Raw genomic sequence first — 17101 nt, forward strand, 5'->3', positions numbered from 1 at the left:
GTGGGGTGACCACGAGGAGCTGTCCCATGTCTCCTGGGAGCCAGTGAGGACATGTCCTTGGAAGGGACAGCTTGGCCCGGCCAGGACCTACTCCCATGCTCCCACCTCTCCCACCCCAGCTCCCAGCCCCTCCCTTGTCCCCAAGGATTTGAGTGCTGGAGCCCTGCAGAAGCCAGTGTTTTATTCCATGTCCATGAGGTCCCTGAGTGGCTCCACCTTGAGGTGGATCCTCTGGAGTGGGAGTGATATGGGTGCTCCTCTTTGTCCCAGCGAGGCTCCAGCAGCTCCAGCTGCGGCATTGAGGGATGGCACTGGGAAGTGCTGGGGTTTGGCATAGCCCGGGCTCCAGGCAGGAGCTGGCACACGGAGGCACAAGGATGTAGCTTGGGAAAGCTGAGAGATCCCTGGGATCAGCGCTCGGCAGAGAGCAGGGGCTGTGGGAGACATGGATGAGCCTGGATCCCTCAATCCTTCCCCACCCTCAGGACTGTGCTGGGGGGCAGCTTCCCAGTTTGGCTTCCCAAATCCACCCAGCGCGTCCCGTACCTGGCGGGAGTCAGGGGAGTCAGAATCCGGGCGCTTCCAGCTGGGCCTGGCCAGGGCAGCCACCACCAGCACCCCAAAAATGAGGATGAGGAGCCCCAGGGTGTTGGCAAACACGGCCTCAGCCGGCAGGAGCTTGTACTGCATGGTCCCGTTCTTCCTGGAGCAGGGAAGACAGGCTGGGAATGTTTTGGATGTTCCCGAACCCCCCAAAAAAACCTTGCAGGGAAGTGTGCAGGGAGCCACACACCTGAGGAAGTGCCCAGTTCCCTTTGCTCTGTGCTGGTCTCTCCCAAATCCACATCCTGATCCCCCCCTTTCCCCGTGAGGGCTCTTCCCCAGCCCCCCTTTCCCTGTGAGGGATCTTCCCAAGCCCCCCTTTCCCCGTGAGGGATCTTCCCAAGCCCCCCTTTCCCCATGAGGGATCTTCCCAAGCCCCCCTTTCCCTGTGAGGGCTCTTCCCAAGCCCCCCTTTCCCCGTGAGGGATCTTCCCAAGCGCTCCCCCCAACTCTCACAGGCTGAAGAAAAGCTTCTCGTTGATTCCTGACGCGCAGGAAGCCACGGACAGCAGGAGGATGGTGGAGCCAAAGAAAACATGGATGGGCTTGTAGAGTGCCCGGAGCCAGACGGGAGCCCAGGGAAGCAGGAACGCTCCAAAACCCGCTGCCCACTGCGGGAAGAGAAGGTGAGGGCGGAAAACTCGGGATGCCGGAGGGGTTGGGGCATCCAGGAAGGATTCCCACCTGGCAGGAGAAGAGCAGGACGGTTGCCAGCCCCATCCAGCTGTGCAGTGAGTACATGTTGGGCGTCCCTTGAGCGTTATGGAAGCGGAACACGGCCACCAGCCCCAGCACGGTCAGGACGAAAGCTCCCAAAGCCAAGCTGCCATGCAGCACCTTCCAGGGAAGCTTGGGGCTGCTCCAGGTGTTGGGAATGCGGTAAACCAGGGCGGCTGTGAGAGGGGATAAAAAGTCAGGAAGGAGCCGTGCTGGGATCCCCGCGCTCCTTGAACTCACCTGCGCCGTAGAGCACCACCAGTCCCGTCACCATCAGCACCGGGTGCCAGTTGAATGTCCGGGAGCTGCCGTCCAGGGAAAAGCCCCCGCGCCAGTGCTGGCACCAGGTGCCCACCATGGCCACGCAGAGCAATCCCAGCGTTCCCAGGAAGGCGCAGAAAGGCAGGAAGGGCACGTTCAGCATGGCCGTGGGGCGGTGGTGGCACCTGCGGGTGAGTGAGGAGCCAGCTCAGGCTCCGGATGCGGTCCTGGGGAGGAGCCACGGAAAGGGGAACTGGGACCCCCAAGAGGGTGTGAGGGGACAGCTGTTTCCCGGCGTGGGAAGGGTGACAGGGATGCAGCGGCTTCCCAGCCAGGGATGGTGGCCCAGCTGCTTCCCGGCCCGGGAATGGTGGCGGGGATGGATCCAGGATGGTGGCACCTGGAGGCGATCGAGGCGCCTTCTGGGGCTCTCCGACATCACCAGGAGGAACCACGAAAAGGGGAACTGGGAACCCTGAGGGGGTGACCAGGGTCCAGCTGGGCCCTGGATGGGAAGGAGGCCAGGGATGGACAGGACATGCAGAGCCAAATTCCCAGGCACGACACCCCAGGGAATGGCAGCGAGGGGCTCTAAGTGTCACCTGTCAGGGTCCCACTGGCAGGAATCCGACCGCTCTCATTTGCATGTGATTTGCATGTGCCCCCAGAAATGGGTATTTCTGTCCCCTCCGGGGACGGGGGATGTCCCAACACCTTCAAATCAGCTGCCTCACGGGACACAGAGACAGGAAAGGGGTGGAGACACTTTCGGCTCTATGGTTCTCCAAAATCTGGGACGCAGAGACTGACGGATCTCCCAAATCTGGGATACTCGGTGCCATGGCTCCCCGAAATCTAGGAACACATGGCTCCACAGCGCCCCCAAACCTGAGGCTCCCCTGGACCAGAAACACAACGCCCGGCCCTGACACCACCCAAAACCCAGACCACGAGATCCTTCGGCCCCTCCCAATCCCGGAGCCGCCCCCCGTCGCTTCCAACCCCGGGGCCGTACCTGGGCCCCACCGCCCCCTCCTCGTCACTGGGCGCCGCCATCTTGGCGAGCGCCGCTCTGCCCGCTCCTCTCTATGGTTTTCCCGCCCGCCTCAATGTGCCGCCAGCGAGCGGAGAGGCGCCAGAGCGGCAGCCGCGGGTCCTCCAGCCTCCACTTCCCCCCTCACTTCCGGCTCCGGCGGCCGTTTCCATGGGGACCAAGATGGCGGCGGCGGGTGAGCGCCCGGGGCGGGGGGCGCGGCGGGGACACACCGGCACCCCCGGGACCCAGACCCCCGGCACCCAGGGGGGCTTGGTCTTACCGGGAGGGCGACTATGGGAGAGGGGACGGGGCCAGGGACAGGGGGAGAGGGCGGCGAGAGGGGACCCGGGGCTGCGAGATGGGGCGAGAGGGGGCTCCGCAGTGGTGGCTGTGGGAAGGGGCGAAGAGACGCGAGGTCTGCAGGGGCAGAGAGTGATCCCTCAATCCTCATATCCGGCTCTTCCCGCACCTACCCCCCGTCCAATTTCCAAGCTTTTCCCCCTTCATGTCCGTTCGTTTCTCTCTCCCATGCCCAGCCTTTCTTCACCCTCATTTCCAGCCCATTTCCCCCCATGTCCGGCCGCTTTCCGTCTCTTTCCAGCTCCTTTCCCGCCGTCCATCACCACGTTTCCCCCTCAGGGAATTCAGCCCCCAGCACAGCATTTTTCCTGCCAGGATACGGGGATCCCTGTCCCCTCCGTCCCTCTGCAGCCAGGATCATCCCGAGGGGGCTGTTCCCGCGGGATATGTGTCCCACGAGGACTGTACCTGCTCCTGTGTCCAAAAATTCCCGTCTGTCTCCTCACTCCTCTCCCTGTGCCCGGAGTGGGACATGCCCAAACGTGCTCAGAACTGCCCATAGGGCTGGGAACAGCCAGGAATAACCGGCTTGGACGCTGCTTTTGGGACTACACGTCTCCTTCATCCTTAGATTTCCTCACGTGGGGATTGGGGTGGATTTCAGGGGGAAGGAAGACACCGAACTGGGGAGTAGAGAGAAGACACAGCTCATTGGGTTTTCCTGGTTTCTGGGACCCATCCCAATCCCTGTGCTCCCCCTCCAGGTCTGGGATATCGGGAGAGGCCCCGCTGAGCCGCCCCAGCGCCATGATCCATTGGGAATGCTGGGGCTGAGGGCTCCAAGCCCCAGGAAGGAGGATGCTTCAGCCCAGCAACTACAGCCTGGTGCTGTTCATGCAGTTCCTGCTGCTTTCCTACGACCTCTTTGTGAATTCCTTCTCGGAGCTGCTCCGCACGGCTCCGGCCGTGCAGCTCGTCCTCTTCATGTGAGTAGGGGCCTGGTGGTGGGGCAGCAGATCCAGGAGAACCAAGGCCCCACAATCCCTCTGTTTTCCCGGCAGCATCCAGGACATCGCCATCGTCTTCAACGTCATCATCATCTTCCTCATGTTCTTCAACACCTACGTGTTCCAGGCGGGGTTGGTCAATCTCCTCTTCCATAAGTTCAAGGGAACCATCCTGCTCTCCGCAGCCTACCTGGCGCTCAGCATCTCCTTCCATGTCTGGATTATGGTAGGATGGGGTGGGCACAGCTGCTGGATTCTCCCAAGGGATTTTTCCATCGCCCTCCAGCTTCCCACTCTCCTTTCTCATGGTGTCCCCCCTGGAAGGTGTCTTATGAAAGATGTCCCATTCCATGACCCCTGTGGCTGGCATCAGGCTGGAAGGGTCCTGCCCAATCCCAGCCCCATCCCAGCTCATTCCTAAGGGCTGTAACCCATCAGAAAATCCACTTTCCCTGGGGAAAGCCTGAGCTAGCAGCTCCTGTTTTTTCTAGGATTAATCCCTATACCTATATATAATGACCCTGTGGGGGCAGCCCCCTCCTTTTCCACAGCTCTGAGGGCTGTCCAGGCTCCTGGATCTGTCCTGGCAGCACCTTGCCCTTTACTTTCCTGAATAAACTCCTTCCCTAGCTCCTTCCTAATGGAGCAGTTCCCATCCCCTGGACACCTCCTTAAGTTCCCTCCATCCTGCTGGCCTGGAGCATAGGGAATGTTCTGTGGGGTCAGGAGCCAGAGCAGCTGCTCCAGTGCTGCCCACGCCATCCAGGAAGGGGATTTGCAGGGATTTGCAGGGATCTGCAGTCTGAAGCCAGAATAGGCCCGGGCTCAATGCCTAAATCCCCTGAGCTGCTTAACCTTTGGGGTAGGGGTCTTCCCAATCTTCTCCAGGTATTACTCCTGGCTTGATGTCCCTTCATCTTGCTCAGAAGCTTTGGAACGGGGGTGAAGGGTCTGGGAGGGCTCAACAAAACTGCTCCAGAGGCTATTCCCGCTTTTCCAACCCCCTCAGAACCTGCGCTGGCGTGACTCCAGCCGCTTCATCTGGACCGAAGGCCTCCAGACCCTGTTTGTTTTCCAGAGGCTGGGTAAGGACTCCCAGGATCAGGGAGGAATCCCGCATCCTTTGGGGGTGCAGGGGGCCGTTTCTGATCCCAAAATTCCCTGCAGCGGCCGTGCTCTACTGCTACTTCTACAAGCGGACAGCTGTGCACCTGGGAGACCCCCTCTTCTACCAGGATTCACTCTGGCTCCGCAAGGAATTCGCCCACTTCCGTGGCTGATGGATGCCCAGAATCTCCTGGAGTCTCCTTGCGCTCCACAGGCTCTGTCGGGGTCGGTTGCAGCTCATCCTTTCTCTGGGGACCAGCCCTTGGGATTCTGGGAGTCAGCAGGAGGCGTATGGGGCGTCCCTGCATTTCAGGGCCGCAGCATTGGTCGGGACTGGAATGTTTTTAGAAACTCTAAAGGAATAAATTGGATGTGTTTTCCAGAGGCTGCCGGGTGTTTGTGCCCAGCCGGGGTCACGGCTGCACTCCCAACGGCCTTACACCGTAACCCAGCTCAGCGCTGCGCTTGCAGCCGCAAAACGGGGATAATATTCCCGTGTTCCAGTGTGGGATTCTCATCCCAATGGATGCGAGGGGGCGTGGTTTGGAGGCACGGGGACTCGAACCCGCGGCTCAGCCGTCGGTCCTCCAAGCGGGGAGAGGCGCGGCTGGAGCGACGGCGCGCGCGCCGCCCGGCCATCGAGAGCGGCGGGGGTGGATAGAGCGGCTCCGGCGCCTCGCACTCAGCGCCCCCGTGCGGCCCAGCGCGGCGCCGGCTGTTCCCATGGAGATGGAAGATGGCGCCCAGGGGTGGGAGCGGGACCGGGGGGGACACGGGGGATTCCGGAGGGTACGGGCGGTACCGGGAGGGAACCGGGCTGGGAGCGGCGCTGGGAACGGGGCTGGAGCGCGGCCAAGGAGCTGCAGGGGTCCGGCGGCCGTGCGCGCCCAGTGCCCCCCCTTCATGGCCGCCCCGTGTCCCCTCAGGCCGCCATCGCTCCTCGGCTCCGCTGCAGGTCCTGCTCTTCCTCAACGGCTGGTACTGCGCCACGTATTTTCTCCTGGAAGCGTTCGTGTTCGTGTACAAAGGTGAGTCCTTCGCTCCAGAACTCTTCCCGATCCTGCTGGGATGGGCAGGAATGTGGTGCTGAGGGCGGTGCTTATCCTGCAGTGCTCCTCCTGCCCTATCCCGTCTCCAACTTGGTGCTGGACGTGGTGCTGCTCCTCCTCTACCTCGGCATTGAGGCCACACGCATCTTCTTCGGTGAGTCCTCCAAATTGCTGAGGCTCCACAGGGAGTGCAGAGTCCTGGGACACCCCCAAAGACCATCCCTGGATGTTCGGCTTGGACGGGGCAGGGAGCAACCTGGGCTAGTGGAAGGTGCCCCTGCTCACGGGAACGGGACATTTCATTTTCCTCCCCTCACAAAACCCTCCATGATTTCCATGACCTGATCCCAGCTCTGTCTTCCACAGGCTCCAAGGGGAACCTGTGCCAGCGGAAGGTGCCGCTGTCCCTCAGCCTGGCGCTTACAGTGCCGGCAGCTGTGCTGGCTGTGTACTATCTGCTGCTCCAGACATATTCCCTGCGCCTGGAAGCATTCCTGAGCGCCATCCTGCTCCTCTTCTACGGCCTGGAGCTGCTCCTGGGCTTCCTGGCACTGCTCTCCTTCTCCAGGTGCTGCATCCTGGGAACTGGGGGACCCGGCGCAGGAGCTGCCAGGTTGGTTTGGTGCCCACACATCCCTGTCTCTGTCCTTTTCCACAGCACGGATCCCTACTGAGGACACGGCACAGGGACACAGGGAAGCATCACCCCGTGCCAGCTCCACTTCCCAGCCCTGGGAAGGGGGAGGATCCCACCTTTCCCACTGCCCATTTCACCTGCTGCCACCTGGACACACCCCTCCCATTTTTCCTGCTTCCCACTTCACCAGGGACCTGCTGCCACATGGATTCATCCCTCCCTTTTCCCCCTTCCCACTTCATCCACTCCCCCGTGGACATATCCCTCCCACCTTTCCCACTTTCCTCTCCACTTGGACTTCTCAGAGCTTGAGCCAGCTCAAGGTATGAAGAATCGTTTTGTTTTTTTTTTTCTACGACCTTCCAGAATAATTCACTATTTTCCAATAAATATTTATTTTTACCTGGTGCCTGGGAATGTGGGTCCCCCTGGGAATGCTCGGGTGCTTCCAGCACCTCAGAGCCGGTTTGGGAAACACAGGACCCCATTGGAGGAGGAAGAGGGTGAGGGACAATGGGTGCAGAGACCTCCCCAAATCACTCCCATTCCCTCATTATCCCAAATCCCACCATAGGAAGGCAACAGGAGCGCTGTATAAAAGACTGACAACGTCATCCGAGTTTATTACACAATTCCAACCTATCCAAAGACAAATCTAATCACTGCGAGCAGGAGGGGCGGCGCCTCGCCCGGGCTTCCAGGGAATTTGCTCTGCAATTTGGGGGATTATCCCCCCTCCACTATTTGGAAAGAAACTAAAAATCTGTGGTGGTAAGTAAAAAAAAAAACCCGGAGCTCTCCCGCTGAGCGCTCCCACCTCGTGGGGCTTGGGAAAATTGGGGTGGCTTTTCCTGAATTTGTGTTATTTCAACTTAAAAAGACTTCCAGGGCCTGGGTTTTCCCACCCGGGGGTGATTCCAGCCCTGGAAGTCACCCAGTGTGTCCCAGCTCATCCCGACCCTCCTGGGCTCTCCCTCTCCTTCTTGGGATCCCGAGGGGACACGAGGGGATCAGAGCCTGCCCCGCCTCTTCCGCTTCCTCTAAAACAAGGAAGGCTCTGCGGGAGAGGCCAGAGCCGCCGTTTGGGTGGGAATGCTGCTGTGGGGAATGTCGGGATAGAGAGGGTGACCCCCAGCTCCAGCCCCTTTTTCCCAGCTCCTGGAGGGTGAAGGGGCAAAGCAGGAGCGCGGCACAGCGTCCTGCCAGGGCAATGGGGACGGGAGCGTCCCCAGGCAATCCAGAGGATGGCACATGGCTCCTGATCCCGGGATCCGAAGCCGTGCATCTCCAAGCCCCCAAGCTGCACAGGGAGGGCCCGTCCCCTCCATTCCCTCTCAGACTGGGAAGGGCTCACAAACCTCCCTCCATGGAATAAAAGCACCATTTCTCTTTGGGTCCGAGTATCCACGGAGCGGAGCGGGATGGCCCCGGGAAGCAGCAGCAGTGGTGGGGGGGATTCCCAAGGCCACGAGGTGCGGGCGGGGGTCCCACCCAGAGGGGGCTGAGGGTGGCGGGGAAGGGACTGGGATGGGGCGGAGCGGCCTCGGGCACTGCGTCCTGGTCGAGGTGAGGAGATACGAGTCCATTAAAAACCACTTCCTGCCAAATTCCTGCCGGGAGAGACGAGAGGAACGGTTGGAGCGCCCTTCCCTCATCCCTCACCCTTCCAGGGCATTCCCGAACCTCCCTTACCTGTCTCAGTGGTGCCGGTCCCTGTCTCTGTCCCTGTCCCGATGCCGCTCGTGCTCCCGGCTCCGCTCCGGGAAATAATCCTCGTGCCGATCGTCGCTGTGGAGCAGATCCCGGTGCCGCCGGCTGCTCTCGCGGGACCGGCTGGGAGAGCGCTCCCGGGATCGGTGCCTTTTCCTTTGGGAGAAGAGAAGACAAAACCCAAGGCGTGACCTTTCAGTTGCTCACCTGCAGGGAGGATCCCGTGCTCTGGATCCAGGGGATACCTCGAGCTGCTGCTGGAGCTGCTGCTGTAGGATTTGGCCTCAATTCCATGCAGGCAATCTTTGAGGGAGGAGAGGAGGACGCGGCACCGCTCGTCGCTGGCCACGCGCGACTGCTTGATGACGGCAATGGCCGTGAGCAGCGTCTCGATGGCGTTGCTGTAATCCCCTGGGGGAGCAGAGCAGGGGGTCAGGAGCGGGAATCCATCCCGGGATGCGGGACGCGAGGGACACGGGAAGTACCTGCGCTGGCGCCGGACACCGCCTTGGAGATGGCGCTGCTGGAGATGGCGCGGTTGCGGTTCATGATCTCCTCAAACTCGCCTTCGCTCACGGCCGGGATCGGTGGGCCCAGCTCCCGGCTGTCGGCACGGTGGGAACAGGGGGTCAGCAGGATCCTCCCGGAGCACCCCGCCCCCGTTCCCGCCCAGCTCACCTGCTGTGGTTGTAGGGAGCCATGGCCTTGCCGTAGGTATCCGGAGGGGGCCCCAGGGCGGCGGTGGGTGGCGGGAAGAAGGCGGGATTGAGGTGCAGGGCGGGGGGCACAGCCCCCGGCGGGGGCACAGCCAGGGGCGGGGGCAGCCGGGGTGGCGGCGGCAGCAGGTGCTGGTAGGGAATTCCGGGAGGAGGCGGAGGGACTCCGAAAGCAGAGGAGAGGGGAGGCGGCGGGGGCATGGGAGGGGGGGGCAGCCCCATGAGGGGCAGCGCTGGGGGGCGGCTGAAGAAGGGCAGGACCGAGGGGGGCTTCTCCATGCGGGCAGGGGGCAGCGCGTTCTCCGTCGGCGTCGCCCGGCCGTCCACCGCGTCCATGGAATCCCGGGAGTGGGCCCGTGGTGGCACACCTGGAAGTGGCACGGGGAAAGAGCTGTGAGGTGCAGCTGGAGGGTGTCCAGGTCTCCGAGAACTCCTGCTCCTCCTCTTCCTCCCACCCCTGGAGGGCTGGAGGCGCCCAGAGAGAGATCCAGCTGGCCACACACAGCCTCCGTTTCCATGTGTTTTTCCAAGAGGGGCTCAGCTTTCCAGCAAGGCCCCCCACGGTGCCCTGGGGGTAGGCAGGCCACAGGGACAGGAGCCAAAAGCCACAAGGAATGGTGAGAGATCCCCAAAGGAATCCAAAGACCTGGAGAGCCTGATGGGTTTGGAGAGGCCCAAGCATGGAGGAACACAAGGGGACAGAACCCAAGTGCTGACAGCAATGGAGCTGCTGCCAGAGGAAGGAAAACTCAGCATCCCAAGAGGGACAAGAAGCCTTGCTCTATCCAAAGAGGCTTTGAGGATGAGACAGAAAGGGTGTGACGGGAGCCATGGCTCCCAGCAGTGCCAAAGGGTGCACGGGAGCTCTGCTGTGCCCCGGGGGCAGCCGGAACTCGGCCCAGGGAACACTCCCTGCTCCACCAAAACTGCAGGGCAAGTCGGGACACAGCCTAAGCACCAAGCAACCGATCCCCTCAGGCACCAGAGCCCAAGGAAGGGAGCGAAGCAACTCTGCTGGGAAAGGGGAGTTTTCCTTGCACAAAACATGCCAAGGGATCTACAAGGACCAGAGCTGGCCAAGACCTCCTCGGACACGCTCCTGCCAGGACAATCCCTGCGGATCCCGTCGCATCGCTGCGGAGTGAGGCCAGGACCACCTATTGCCATTGAGGGACGCCCACGGCCAGGCCCCAGCTGGAATATTCCTCCAGTGTTGGGCACCTTACCTCCGCAGGGATGGAAAAATTCTGGAGCAGATCCAGAGAGGAGCTACTAATAGATATGGAGGGTCTTAGCTATGCTGAGAGCCTGAAGAGCTTAAGCCCATTCAGTTTGGAGAGGAGGAGGAGGAGGCTACGAGGGATCTTCGCACTGTGGGAGCACCTAAAAAGGGGATCATAAAGACTCGGGTCAGGAGCTAATCCGGCTCAGGAACAGGAAAAACAACCCCCAGACGCTCCTGGCAGGGTCTCCCCCCATCCCGAGGGCTCGCTGGGCTGGGCCTGGCAGCTGATCCGGGGGGGATTTGGGATGTGTGTGAGGTGGAAGCCCCCGCCCGCGTCACACCGGTGCCGCACTCACGTTTGCGAGCCTGAGCCTCGAACTGCGACAGGTTCTGCCGGGTCGCCAGCCTCACCTCCACCTTGTCTCCGTTCAGGATCTTTCCAGGAAGCAGCTCCAGGAGTTTATGGACAGAGTTCTCAGAGGCGACCACCACCTCCGCGTACCTGCGTGGGAGAGAGGGAGGCCGAGTCCTGAACCCGCTGCAGAGAACCCCTTGGACCCTCCTCCTGATCCCATCCCGCTGTTCCACGCCCCCTCCTCGCTTTTCCATGCTCTTCAGGACACTCCATGAGCTCCCTGTGCCAGGCTGCTCCCTCACCCGTCACAAAACAGTGGATGTGACAGCGAGGGCCTGGCTCCCGCCATTCCCATCCAAAATTCCATTGGCTCTCACCCCTTGGATTGGCCATTGGCTCGGTTCTCTGCGAATTTCAGCTCCACCACGTCGTAGACTCCGATGGAGCGGATGGTCTGGATCAGCTGCTGGTCAGTCGTCCACTGAGGGCACAGGGAACAGGCTGGTGTCTATGTCTGTCCCCAGTGTCCCCCACCCACCTGAGGAATGTCACCCCCCAGACTCCCTCAGGGAGCTTAAAACCATCCGGAACAAGCCTTGGGAATGGGTAACAGAGACAAGTTTTCTGGACAAGACAGAGCCCATCCAAAACTGTCCCTGCATTCATGATCAGGAGCAGGAGACTCAGGAGCAGCACCCCAAAGTCACGGCTTCAAAGGGATATCAGCAGATACCGCAGCCCAGAAGCTCCACAGGGATACAAATCCCTTTTCCATGAGGATCACAAAGCCAAGCCCAGCTCACAATCCAGCTCAGGACACCAGCTCAGGATTGAGGAAGAGCAGACCCCTCAAAATCCCTGCCCCTCCCCTAGAGAGGCCAGCAGCCCCTCTGAGGTTCCCAAGAATCCCAAATTTCCCAGGAAGATGAACTCACCCAGGAGAAGCTCCCGACGTAGACGGCGGCCCTCTTGTTCCGGAGCCCGCTGTAGGTGTACAGGATGGCTGGGGGTTTGCTGTTAGGCTTGGGAGACGGCTCCTGACGGATCTCCGGAGGTGCTTCCGAGCTGCTGGAACGCTTTTCCTGGGGCTGGGAGCTGGCTGCTAACACGTCGTCGTAGAGATCCATCTGGTCAGCATTACTGAACTCCGGGTCCTGCCGGGAAAACGTCATGACATCCTGGCTTGGGAAGGGCTTGGGAAGCCTTTCTTTGCTGTTTTCAAACCTGCTGCCCGAATTCCCAAGCGGAATTTCCAAGCCGAGTCCAAAGGTTTAAGGCCCAAATTGCTTGGTTTGGGTCTGTGCAGTGTTGGGAATTACAGCCACCCCTTGCCTGGGCAATCCCCAAAGAACAGGAGGATGGGCTCTGATTTCATGGAATCACGGAATGGTTTGGGTTGGAATAAGGACCTTAAGGATCATTCCATCCCACCCCCTGCCATGGGACACCTTCTGCTATCCCAGGTTGCTCCAAGCCCTGTCCAGCCTAGCCTGGAACACTTTCAGAGACGGAGCAGCCACGGTTTCCCCGGGAAATCCATTCCAGGGCTTCACCATCCTCACAGGGGAGAAGTTCTTCCCAAAATCTCTCCTAAACCCCTACTGGGGTCCAGCACATTCCAAGGACCAGCCCACTTGGATCACACACAACAGGACAAGACCCTGTTGCTGCCACCAAGAAGAAATTCCCAATCTGGAGGGCAAGAATTCACCAGTGGAAAACCAAATGCCCTCCAGGGATGAGCCCCTCACTCCTTGGCAGCACATGCTTCCCAAAAATCCAACTTGGGAACTGCACACCCCCCTCAAACCATGCCCAGCATGCCAAACTTGCTCATTTTTGGGGAAAAAAGCCCTTTTTAGGGTAGAAGCTCCCACATGTTGGATCTGTCCCCTTGGCAGAGGAAGCTCAGGAAGCTCCAGAGCTGGGAATTCCAGTGTGACCTACATCTGTCTCCCAATTCCCACTATGTCACGGGCTGTATTTAATTTGAAGTGTCCAGCAAGTGCTGTGTTTACTATGGATCCCAGTTCCTCGTCCAGATTGCGCCGAGTGTTTCATCCCACAAAATCACTCCGTGAGGGTCCATCCCACAGGAGCTGGTGTGCCATAAAAACCAGAGGTTCTGCTCCCAGATTTTCAATTCCAGGCAGTTTGAACAATGTTTTCCACTGGAGACAGTCTGAGGGTCAGGGAATTGTAAAAATCCCATTGGGAGCCGGGCAGAGAAGGATGCTTAGCACACAGTTTTCCAAGGGTTGTGGAAATCTGGGAATCCAAAAGTCCATTTTCCCTCTCCCTGAACTTTTGCATCCAGCTCTTTCCCTGGAGCTGATGTAAGAAGGATTTGAAAAGGGAGCTGTAGTTTTGTGTTCATTCCTCAAAAAAAGCTCAAGTGTTCGGTTAATCCAACTCCCACGCTCCCACCTCCACCAGGAGCCTTTGGACACAGCCCAAGGCTGGAAGATTCCCGCCTGGAAGTTTCAGAAAGTCAACACCAAAAATAGGAAGGAGGGGCTAGAGGAGGAATCCCTTGGAATCCCTCAGTTCTGCTACTTAGGGAGATGCTTCGGCTTGGGAGATTTTAGGGATTCTCCTGCTTCCAATCCACACGTGCTGAGTTGAGGTGCACAGCAATGGAGCTGGGCACCGTTAGTGGGAATCACCACTAATAGTGGGAATGTGGGATTTGGAATTACACTGGCATTCCTGGAGTGCCCCAGGGACACCACAGCACCTCCCCACTGCTTTGATCCTGGCATGAGTTAATTCCAGGTTTCCTCCTGCCACACATCCCAAAGGGAGTGACATGCCAGAGTCATTGGCCTGGATCATCATTCCAGCTTTGGGAATCCTCCATCCACTTGATCTTCCCAGGAGATTCCGTGGAATATTCTCACCCAATAACCAGATGAAGCTTCTCTTGATCACTCCAGGAGCTCATAGGAATTCCTTTCTCCATGGTGATTCCTTCCTCCGGGTGCTTCGCTTCCAGTTTCCATGACTTTTCCTCTTGCCAACTTCCCTCCACAGGCTTTCCACGGCAGTTTCTGATTTTCCAACATCTGCCTTCACACTTCGTTTCCCATATCCATGAACTCCCTAAAACCTGTTTCTCTGACCCACTCCCCCACCTTCATCATTTTCTCCTGTGAATCCCAGATATTCCTGGGATGGGACAAGTGGCACATGAACAGCAAGATCCTGCACAGCTTCCCAGCCTGGGTGATCCCATGGATTTGGCTTCTGGTATCCCTCCTCACCGTGTAATTCCCTGGAAGTGCCTCCTCCAGCTGGGATTTCTCATTTTTCCATCCAGGACACAGCTAAGCCCTTAAATCCCAAACATTCCGTGACCAGCCACGTGTCACAACCCACAGGGAAGCCCTTTAATCACAGCTGGAAGTGGCAGCCACTGAGACCTGGGAATGATCAGGAATGATCCTTCCCTTTTCCCAGCCACACCAGTTGCATCTTCCACCAGGATGAGCTGCAAGACACCGGGATCTCTGCCCGAGAAAAGGGAGGGATCTGCACCACCATCCCACCCCTCACCTGGGTGAACTCCTCGTCGGCGTAGATGTCAATCAGATCCACTCCCTCGGACATATTTCCAGAGGCGGGAAAAGCGGGAGCCCGGGCTGGGACCGGGCGGAGCCAGGACACGGAAGGTGCTCTGGGAAGGGGGAGGGGGGCAGGGGGTCATGGAGGCCTTCAGGACACGCTGCGGGTGCCCCCCAAATCCCTGTGTGCCCCAAATCCCATTTCCTCACCCTGCGTCCCCCTAAATCCCCTCTTCCCTCCAAATAACTGTGCCCCCCTAAATCCCTTCTACCCCCTAAATCCCCTCTGCCTCTCAAATCTCATGTGCCCCCTAAATCCCTGTTCCCCCTAAATCCCCTCTCTCCTCTAAATCCCTGTGTCCCCTCAAATCCCCTGTCCCCCCTAAATCCCTGTGTCCCCCTGAATCCCCTCTGCTCCACCAAATCCTTGTGCCCCCCCAAATCCCATTTCCTTCCAAATCCCGCGTTCCCCCAAATCCTTCTGTCCCCACATATCCTGTCTCCCCCCCGAAATCCCTGTTTCCCCCCCAAATTCCCCGTGCCCCCCACGATCCCCCACCGCCCCCCCTCTCTCCGCGCCGCCCCGTCCCCGCCATATGCGGCCCTGCGGAGCGGCGGGGCCCGAGCCGGGGGGTTTGTGGGCAGGGGGAATGTCACGGGAGGGGGCGGCGGGTCGCGATATGTCGCGATAGGTCGCGCCCCCCACCCCGGGCCCCCCCTCCCCCGATCCCAGCCCCGCGCGCGCCGCCCGCGCTCACCGCCAGCGCCGCCGCGCCCACTTCCGGGCGTGGCCACGCCCACTTCCGGCACACCCCGGCCCGCCCCAGGAGTCGGGGGGCGTGGCCAGAGAGGCTCGCGGCAAGATGGCGGCGGCCAGGGTGGGGGGGGAAGGGGGAACACGGGGAGGGCAAAGGGAAGGGAAAGGGGTAGAAGGAGGGAGAGCGGAAAGAACAGGTTAAATTGGGAGGAAAAGGGTAAAAAAAGGCGGTAAGAGGGGGAGGAGAGAGGAAAAAAGTGGGGAAAGGGGAAAAAAAGGGAGAGTGGGAAAGGGGAAAAAAAGGGGGGGGGTAAGGAAAAAGAGAGGAAAGGGGAAGATTGGGGGAAAGGGGAGAAAAAGAGAAGGAGTCTAAGCAGACAAATGGGCATTTTGAGGGGAAAAGGGACGTCTGGGGGATTTATGGGGTTTGGACAACGAGGTTTGGTGGGAGTAGGATTGGGAATCATGTCTAGCAGGATTTGGGGAGGTCTCTGTGTGTAGGCACTTCCAGGCCTGACATCCCTGTGCTTTCCCTGTTCCCTCCAGCTCTGCTCCCTGCGCCGGCATCTCCTGTGTTCGCTGATCCCACAGCGCAGCTACCGGGGGAATTCCCCTGTAGATTCCGGGAAGGACGTGCTGGAGATCCCGCTGCCCCCTTGGCAGGAGCGTCCGGAAGAGCCGCTGGACACCAAGAGAGCCCGGCTGCTGTACGAGAGCAGGAAAAGGGGGATGCTGGAAAACTGCATCCTGCTCAGGTGGGCTTGGCTCCGGCTATTCCAGGTCCTTCCATTAACAGGGAAAACTGTACTGAAGTAGTGCAAAAATCCTTGGGATAGGTTGCTCCGAGATCTTGCTGGTCCAGGATCCAATGATGTAGAGATGGATGTGAGCTCAGTGGGCCAAAATCCTTTGGGAAGGATGTATGTAAATTGTGGGACATGTGAACGCCAGGCCAGTTGGATTTTGGGATTGAAGGAGAGATTAGAGACATAAAATTGTGGAATTCCGGAATGGTTTGGGTGGGAAAGGACCTTAAGGACACCTTTTACTATCCCAGGTTGCTCCAAGCACTATCCAGCCTGGCTTGGAAACTTCCAGGGACAGGGCATCCACAGCTTCTCTGGGAAATCCGTTCTAGGGCCCCACCACCCTCTCAGGAAAGAATCTCTTCCCAATATCTTGTGTGAATGAGCTCATGGAATCCTGGAATGCTTTGGGAAAGGATCATTCAGTTTCATACCCTGCCGTGGGCAAGCCCGCCTTCCACCAGGCCAGGTTGCTCCAATCCCTTATCCAGCCTGGATAAGGGAATTCCAGGGGTGGAGATTCTACAGCTTCTTTGGGAATGCTGTGCTGGTTTCCCACCCTCTGAGGTGAAGGAGAGCAGGCTGGAGGTCCGTGTTTTCCAGGATCGTGTCAAACTGGCTGTTACATCCCAGCCCTTCCGTCATCTCCTGCTCATCCCAATCCATCCCTCTCCAGCCTCTTTGCCAAGGAAAACCTGGCACGCATGAGCAAGGAGCAGCTGAACCGCTACGACCGCCTCATCAACGAGCCCAGTAACGACTGGGACATTTATTACTGGGCCACTGGTACGTAGGCACACCCTGGGACACCGGGATGGGCCATTGGGGCACTGGGATGTGTCATCCCACACATCCCAAATCAGCACAGAGCTGATTTTTCCCTGTGTCCCCCTCAGAAGCGAAGCCGACGCCAGCGGAATTCGACAACGACGTGATGGCCATGCTGAGGGAATTTGCCAAAAACAGGAACAGGGAGCAGAGGCTCCGGCAACCGGACCTGGAATATCTGTTTGAGCCACCACGCTGAGGGAGGGGATGCTCCTGTCCCCATTCCCTGGAGTAGCAGAGGGACATGGGGCTCTGGACTGGTGTTTCCACCTTCCCTGCGGTTTTCCTCCTCTTCCAGCAGCCTTTGGACACTCGCGGAACACTGAATAAAGCCATGGCTACTGGCCCTGCCTGGCTGCTGGCCCTGCCCCTCTCCTGCTTTGTGACATCGGGGTCAGGCCCTCGGGGACATTCTCAGCTCGAT

At 59.4% G+C, this 17101-nt stretch overlaps 5 protein-coding genes across 8 annotated transcripts; 3 read left to right on the forward strand and 2 right to left on the reverse strand.

Moving 5' to 3' along the window:
* Positions 1–164: 164 nt before the first annotated feature.
* On the reverse strand, positions 165–2751 carry CYB561A3 (cytochrome b561 family member A3). Of its 2 annotated transcripts, none has more exons than XM_066320406.1 (6): positions 2597–2751; positions 1561–1766; positions 1288–1496; positions 1060–1214; positions 547–703; positions 165–434 (listed from the first exon to the last, which is right to left on the reverse strand). In XM_066320406.1, exons 1-6 carry the CDS (start codon positions 2635–2637, stop codon positions 411–413), a joined length of 792 nt encoding a protein of 263 aa, XP_066176503.1. In that variant the 5' UTR covers positions 2638–2751; the 3' UTR covers positions 165–410. The 2 variants fall into 2 exon arrangements, with proteins under 2 accessions (XP_066176503.1, XP_066176504.1); XM_066320407.1 differs by lacking the exon at positions 2597–2751 and adding an exon at positions 1982–2013.
* TMEM138 (transmembrane protein 138) lies at positions 2748–5416 on the forward strand. Its single transcript, XM_066320408.1, has 5 exons — positions 2748–2810; positions 3682–3903; positions 3979–4150; positions 4934–5009; positions 5092–5416. Exons 2-5 carry the CDS (start codon positions 3776–3778, stop codon positions 5202–5204), a joined length of 489 nt encoding a protein of 162 aa, XP_066176505.1. The 5' UTR covers positions 2748–2810; positions 3682–3775; the 3' UTR covers positions 5205–5416.
* A 327-nt stretch (positions 5417–5743) lies between these two features.
* TMEM216 (transmembrane protein 216) lies at positions 5744–7376 on the forward strand. 3 transcript variants are annotated; one of them, XR_010743737.1, is made up of 6 exons: positions 5744–5780; positions 5958–6059; positions 6142–6234; positions 6447–6648; positions 6739–7040; positions 7292–7366. XR_010743737.1 is itself a non-coding variant. In XM_066320413.1 (5 exons), exons 1-5 carry the CDS (start codon positions 5768–5770, stop codon positions 7374–7376), a joined length of 540 nt encoding a protein of 179 aa, XP_066176510.1. In that variant the 5' UTR covers positions 5744–5767. The 3 variants fall into 3 exon arrangements, 2 of the variants coding, with proteins under 2 accessions (XP_066176510.1, XP_066176511.1); XM_066320413.1 differs by lacking the exon at positions 6739–7040 and having other exon boundaries at positions 6447–6693; positions 7292–7376; XM_066320414.1 differs by lacking the exon at positions 7292–7366 and having other exon boundaries at positions 6739–7119.
* CPSF7 (cleavage and polyadenylation specific factor 7) lies at positions 7313–15070 on the reverse strand. The gene is made up of 10 exons (XM_066320409.1): positions 15045–15070; positions 14279–14399; positions 11659–11877; positions 11101–11204; positions 10725–10870; positions 9106–9511; positions 8913–9031; positions 8673–8838; positions 8410–8583; positions 7313–8327 (listed from the first exon to the last, which is right to left on the reverse strand). The coding sequence occupies exons 2-9, from the start codon at positions 14330–14332 to the stop codon at positions 8415–8417; spliced, it is 1383 nt and encodes a 460-aa protein (XP_066176506.1). The 5' UTR covers positions 14333–14399; positions 15045–15070; the 3' UTR covers positions 7313–8327; positions 8410–8414.
* On the forward strand, positions 15042–17026 carry SDHAF2 (succinate dehydrogenase complex assembly factor 2). The gene is made up of 4 exons (XM_066320415.1): positions 15042–15164; positions 15590–15798; positions 16526–16635; positions 16746–17026. The coding sequence occupies exons 1-4, from the start codon at positions 15150–15152 to the stop codon at positions 16874–16876; spliced, it is 465 nt and encodes a 154-aa protein (XP_066176512.1). The 5' UTR covers positions 15042–15149; the 3' UTR covers positions 16877–17026.
* Positions 17027–17101: the final 75 nt, after the last annotated feature.

This window comes from Sylvia atricapilla, chromosome 6 (assembly GCF_009819655.1).
Source record: "Sylvia atricapilla isolate bSylAtr1 chromosome 6, bSylAtr1.pri, whole genome shotgun sequence".
NCBI lineage: Eukaryota > Metazoa > Chordata > Aves > Passeriformes > Sylviidae > Sylvia > Sylvia atricapilla.